This window comes from Salvia splendens, chromosome 22, assembly GCF_004379255.2.
Source record: "Salvia splendens isolate huo1 chromosome 22, SspV2, whole genome shotgun sequence".
NCBI classification, from domain to species: domain Eukaryota; kingdom Viridiplantae; phylum Streptophyta; class Magnoliopsida; order Lamiales; family Lamiaceae; genus Salvia; species Salvia splendens.
This window is the reverse complement of record NC_056053.1, coordinates 15,754,450-15,760,959: the sequence shown is the minus strand read 5'-3', so window position 1 is coordinate 15,760,959 and position 6,510 is coordinate 15,754,450. Positions and strand designations below refer to the sequence as shown.

The following is a 6,510-nucleotide window of genomic DNA, read 5'->3' as shown; positions in this document are numbered from 1 at the left end:
TTAAAGTTTTGGAATAATTTTAATAAGAGAGAATTGACATTAGTACCCTTTAATATTATTTAATAATTTTTTAAATTTAAAATATTAACTAATTGACATTATGTCAACCACTAGATCTCCCAATCTAATAGTTAAAAGTTGGTATGAATTTTGGATTGCTAATTTAGCTATTGATCTTATCCCAGTCAATAATTACACAATGATACAATAAAAATATATGTGAGGGCTCTAGTCCAAAAAGAATTAAATAATAAAAAGAATTATACAGTCAAAAAGAATTTCAAAGAATATTTTTTTCTTGTTCAACTACCATTACTAAATTACAATTTACAAAAATATTCGTGAAATTCAATTACAAACATTCAAACCTTAAATCAATTTTGGCTCTTTAATAAGCGGCTTCCCCAAACGGAAATCAATTTAAATCTTCTAGATTTTATAACGCTAAAATGTGCTATATTCAAATTTTTTTATTTAATCATTTTTTAATTAATAAAATATAAAATTATTAAGATATCTGTAAAAAATATAAAAAAGAGAAAATCTCGCATATGACATGGAGTAGTAGTGAAAAAAGGAGTGTCTCTTGTAAAGTGTAAAAGAGAGAAATATCTTGCATACGCGTGTGTATTTTAATTTTTTTTAAAAAAGAAATGATTTGAAATCTGTCCTTATTAGTCATCAAAAGCATTTCAGTATGTGATTTAATAATCGACAAATGATAAATGAATCACCTTGCTTCCGCTTCGGATCCAGGTCCGGGCCACCAATGTCTCGAAAAAGAGTGATAAAGCTGACGCCAAACCGAAACCCCCAAATAATAATGGAATAAAGGATGAGAGAGAAAGTCACCAGAAAAATAATTTTAGAGATAGATAGATAGATAGATAGAGAGAGAGAGTGTGGTTGTCTTTTTCTCTAGAGAGAGAAACAGCTCGAGCTCGAAGGAATCTAGGAAAAGATGGGGCAGATCGTGAAGAAGAAGAAAGGTAGACCGCGCAAGGCAGATCCCGCAGCGGAGCGCGACCTGCGCCGGAGCTACCGCCGCCGCACCGTCAAGTACGTCTTCGGCCTCGACGACTACTTCGACGAGGACGAGGTCTTCGTCGACGACGATGACCAGCGCCGGAGGGAGAAGAAGCTCGACCTCCTGCTCAAGCTCCAGGAGTCAACTGATCGGCGCGCCTCCTGCTTCTCCTCCGACGAAGACGGCGCCGGAAAGCCTTCGAAGAAGCGCAAAATCGGCCAGGAAATGGACGAGGACGCGAATGAGGAAGAGAATTATAATGATGAAGACGAAGAAGAGGTGATTAATGATTATCAGTTTATAATTGTTCCGATCTGGAAGTGGAAATTTTGGCGGAAAATAGAAATTATTGAGTAATTGGGGATTCAATTGAGGCGGAATTGAATTGGAGTGGAGTGGATTCATTTATTCATTAATTAATTGCAGAGATGTAGTGAGAGGGATTCTGGAAAGTTCCAGCTAAGCTGGAGGAGAAGCTCAGATATTTTTCTAATTGGGAAGGAAGAGAGGGAATGGTGTATGTATATGTAACGGTCGGGTCAACTGTCAAAAAACTAACCCCTACAGAATCTGATCACGCTCTCTCTCACATTCTCTCTCTTCTCTCACATTCTCTCTCTCTCTCTCTCTCTCCCTCTCTACATCACGTTAAGCAGAATGTTACAGACAGGATGTATTGTGATGTACGCACACTCACGTTCCCACTTATCCACGCATGTTTTCGTTTTCCGACTCTTGTCTCATAGGCACGCGGACTTTCGCTCTAGGAGTAGCGTTTTTGGGTTAGCATTTATTGGTTTATGTTGCTTAGCCTCTTTATTTAATGGTGGCTTTTCTTTATTCTTCTTCACAGGTTAGAGAAACAAGGCGACAACTCAAAGCAGAGGACTCACCACCAGGTGTGTTTTCTTTCATCATATTCACAGGAATAAGCTTGATCAATTTTTGAATTGGATTGAATTTGGACGGTGCAGGGATGCCGCCTGTGGAGGCGGCATCTGAGCTGCCGCTGCCGGATAAGAAGACATTGGAGTTGATTTTGGACAAGCTGCAGAGGTGTGCTGCTATTTCTTATATGAAATGGATGGTGAAAAAGGATTGCATAATGCGGTATCTTTGTAATGTTTAATGCCTCTCCTTTTGACCCTTTCTTGCGCAGGAAAGATATTTATGGTGTTTATGCAGAACCGGTTGATCCAGAAGAGGTAACCTCGGGGTTCTTTGAGAGATGCTTTTGCAATGCAGTGTGCTTCGTTGAGTTTCTAAATCAGGTTGATTCATTGTTGGTGTAGCTTCCAGATTACTTTGATGTGATAGATCATCCAATGGATTTTGCTACTGTGAGAAACAATCTGCGAAATGGATTGTACGCAACTTTCAAGCTGTTTGAGGTTAGATCCCGCTAGTCTGTTATTTGTTGACTTTGTTTGGTTTATTTGCAATGTCCTTTTTTTTCAATTTCAAAGAGGAGGCATGTCCTGAACTTTATGTATTTATCCGTGTTGACTTTTGGTTTTAGCTTTTGGTTGAGAAAGACAGGGTCAGCATGTAATACGAGTCGCCTAGTTGTAGATTTTCTCGTTCATCTTCTGTTTTGTTCCCTCTTTTATTCATACTCTCCTCTTCTACTCACACTCTTCGAAAACAGTCCTGCTTGGCTGATTTATGTTTGCATGAATTCTTATGCCGCTTGTTAGGTGTTCTGTTAGCTAATCTGAAATTTGCATCCTTATTTTCACAAGCAAGCCTTCTTAGAGTCACTGATGGAATAATTATGGTGCTAGTGCACTTCTGGCTTCTCTATATAGCAGTTCTTATCTTCTGATGTCTCAGTGATATTTTCGGTCTACCTGCATCTCTTATTGTAAACAAAAAATATGGAAAATATTTTTATTTGTGTATGGACTATGGAGTATATGCGAATTTACTTTCTGATTTTGGTGTTTATCATATCAAATGCAATAGTGAGCTATTTGGTTTCTAGTTGTCATTTGTAGGTCAGAAGTTGGATAAGTGGCAACTTTGCTAGTATTAATTTCCTTTGTTAATTTTAGTTTCTTGTTCTATGACTACTAAAACTTTTGAAGTGCTGTGCTACTGCTTAGTAGCTCAAATACAGGTATTTGGAAAAGAATATTTGAAACATTGTGAGCAACCATATCCTGATAACTTGGTGGTGTATGTAATATGATGGTTGTGAGATTTATTAAATCTTTATATTTGTTCTCTGTTATATGGTTATGCATACATGGTCTGTTAAACTGCTTTATTTTGCAAATTTGGGGGATACTTTCACATGTAAATTTATAGTAACAATTTGGAATGTTCTTAATATATGCATGGCCTCTTCATTCGGTGTTTTTTTTGGTATTTTATATTCTTCCTCAGTGTCTTCAGCTTGAAAGATATTTAATCTTGCATTTTCTGTCACCTACCCCAATAGATAGTGTCATTGGTAGAAGGCCATAAAGTTTTTTTTTCAATAACTTCTTGTTCATGTTATTTCCAAAACTGCAATCTTTCTCATGGCCTATAAATATTCTGAAATAATTTTTTCTGTTATGCAGGATGATGTTTTCCTCATTTGCTCAAATGCAATGCAATATAATGCACCGGATACCATATACCACAAACAGGTAAATGTCTGCACTCGCTCCTTTTGAAGATAATTTATGTATAAAATTCTATTAGTTACTGTTGAATGATATGAATATCTACTCATCCAAAAAAGGCGCGCACCATCCAAGAGTTGGCAAAACGGAAATTTCACAAGATAAGGCTTAATTTTGAATGCAATGATAAAGAGAACAAGCCTGAGCAGAAAGCAAGATCTGGCTCTCTTTTGAAAAATCAAATGAAAAGACCTGTGATCCGGGCAGGGCAAGAACCCATTGGCTCTGATTTTTCATCAGGTGCTACTCTTGCAACACCGGGCAATACTCAGAATGTTGTCGGTGTTGGGTCTGAGAAAGCTGGTGGTGTGGATGGGTTTATTGATGGAAGTTCTTTCTTGAATGAAAACAATTTTGACAAAGTGGAAGATTTACTGCCAGGTACCTCCTGACCTATTATTTTAGCGATGTGGTTATCTGCTTTGTTACCAGCATAGATGGTATTTTATTGGTCCTTCTTCACGTGGAACCGTCTTGCTTTGTAACATTAAGGGTACCCTGGGAAATAGAACCAATGACCTTAGCATATGATTTCCTTTTTCAGCACAACAAGTTTTCTGTTTCCTGCTGTATGTTCTGATCACTACTCGCTCTTCTTGTCATAGATAGGGCCCTCCCATCCCGATTTGGCAGGAGATCATTGTTTGTACAAGAAGAAAATCGCCGTGCAACATATAACATTTCACAAGATGAAAATCGCCGTGCGACGTATAACATATCATTGTCTCAGCCTGTGGCCAGCTCGGCATCCATTTTCTCAACATTTGACGTTGAAACCAAGCATTTGATGCCTGTATGAATCTCAGGGGTTTATATATCACTTTTGTTACCAAGTACTGTATATGAGTTTTCGTTACACTAAGTGTTGTTGTCTTTGGTTATCCAGGTAGGGCTTTATTCAGATCATTCATATGCTAGGAGCCTGGCTCGATTTGCTGCAACTCTTGGATCAGTCGCTTGGAAAGTGGCTTCTAAAAGAATCGAACAAGCACTACCTCAGGGATTCAAATTTGGTCAGGGTTGGGTCGGGGAGTATGAGCCACTTCCAACTCCAGTATTGATTCTGGAAAATTGCAGTGTGAAGGAACCACCATTTTTCATGAAAGTACAGCCTACTGTGGAACCTAGGAACTTTGAGAAGGTTCCTTTAATCTCGAACTTTTCCAAGGAAATCCCAGGTAATATACCTTCCTTCGAACAAAAGCTGCTGTTCCTTGGTCCTGCTGGAATTAGATCACCTGCTCCTGTTTTTACGGCTCAACCAATCAGAGGGAGTATGTCGGAGACAAAGCCGCCATTCTTTCTGTCTCCTGGGATCAGACCTAGTGGTTCACATAATCTCGGCTATGTTAATCAGAATTTACAATCCAGAGATCTGTTCGAATCTGACAAAAAGGCTCAGAAGAAGGTTGAGTCAAACAGTCCACAGGCACTAAGTAGAACTGCCACTGATTCTGTTGGCAACAGACAGTTTCCTAGGAGTTCGGAAATGGAAGTGTCTCGGGCTGTGGAATTCTCTCCAAAGAACATTAACTTTTCGGAATCTGGATCTTTGAAACGGCCTGATCACAGTAATGGTGTTGCTTTTGGAGGATTGCCTAATGAAAGAGTCGCCCTTAATAAGGCGGATGGTACTACAGTGATTAGTTCGTTCTCTGAGTCATCAAAACCGCCTAGCTATAATCCCCGCAAACAAGGTCAGGGTCTCAGCGACCCGGTCCAGATGATGAGAATGTTGGCAGATCACAATCAACAAAAATCCTCGAATCAGCCATCAGGCAATGCCCAAGTTTTAACATCACAACTGCCCTTGGGCAGCAATGGGTGGAACGGTAATGATCCATATAATGCAGCTATGGCTGCTGCACGTGCGTGGATGTCTGTGGGGGCAGGAGGGCTAAGGCCAGTCACTGAAAATGCCAATCCGAACAAAAACCACATGTACGGTGATCCAGCCTACAACCCCCCTAGTAATATCCAGTCACCCGTCCGCGGAGAATTTCCTCCTTCTGTTCGGCCAGACAAGAACAGTGCTCCAATGCATGCGTTTGTACCACAATGGCCGATACCGATGCTAGTAGGAAACCAAATACAGTTTCAGAACCAGCGAATGATGTTTCCACAGCTGGCTCCTGCTGACTTGTCTCGGTTCCAGTCATGGCACAATGTGTGCCCGCAAATGCATTCAAAACAGAAACAGGAATCCCTGCCTCCCGACTTGAACATTGGCTTCCAGTCATCGGGGTCACCAGGAAGGCCATCTTCGGGCGTTCTGGTTGATTCGCAGCAGCCCGATTTGGCTCTCCAGCTCTGAGTTATCCGGTTTGTCAGTTTAGGTGTAGGGTAGATAAAAGATAGAAAATGGTGGGAGGCTGCTGGTTTATATATTGTATCATTTCATTTTGTGTTAAGAGGGTATTGATTTCTAGTGGGAAGCAGCATTTTAGCAGAGAATAATTTAGTGTATTTGCAGCTTCTGACTTTAATCTGATTTTTGGCAACTTCCTTTCTCTTGGAGTTGGAGATGTATGTTCAACTTACTGGCTCAACGCTTCTTCTATGCGATTAATTCTATTACAAGAAAAAAAAAAAAGTGAAACTTAAATATTTGCAATTTACAACAAAAAGGGTTTCAAATTTTAAACATCAGGTAAGAATGTCTAAAGTAAAGTGCCTTTGAAAATAATCCACCCAAATCTTCAATATCTTTCAAGTTTCAACAAGTAATTAAATAAAGTGTCGTTGAACTTAAAAAGCTTGAGAATTCAATCATGTAAAATAAAAGTGTCTTTGAACTAATAAAGCTTGAAA

The 6,510-nt window shown here is 39.4% G+C and overlaps 1 protein-coding gene across 1 annotated transcript; it reads left to right on the top strand.

Moving 5' to 3' along the window:
• The first annotated feature begins 468 nt into the window (after nucleotides 1–468).
• LOC121787357 lies at nucleotides 469–6,248 on the top strand. The gene is made up of 9 exons (XM_042186068.1): nucleotides 469–1,306; nucleotides 1,881–1,926; nucleotides 2,002–2,083; nucleotides 2,187–2,232; nucleotides 2,320–2,418; nucleotides 3,595–3,663; nucleotides 3,759–4,080; nucleotides 4,305–4,492; nucleotides 4,586–6,248. The coding sequence occupies exons 1-9, from the start codon at nucleotides 962–964 to the stop codon at nucleotides 6,011–6,013; spliced, it is 2,625 nt and encodes an 874-aa protein (XP_042042002.1). The 5' UTR covers nucleotides 469–961; the 3' UTR covers nucleotides 6,014–6,248.
• The last annotated feature ends 262 nt before the right edge of the window (nucleotides 6,249–6,510 follow it).

Coding starts and splice junctions, on each gene's coding strand:
- LOC121787357 (XM_042186068.1), top strand. CDS start 962: ATGGGGCAGATCGTGAAGAAGAAGAAAGGTAGACCGCGCAAGGCAGAT. Junction 2,419..3,594: donor CAACTTTCAAGCTGTTTGAG/GTTAGATCCCGC, acceptor TCTGTTATGCAG/GATGATGTTTTCCTCATTTG. Junction 4,081..4,304: donor AGTGGAAGATTTACTGCCAG/GTACCTCCTGAC, acceptor TTCTTGTCATAG/ATAGGGCCCTCCCATCCCGA.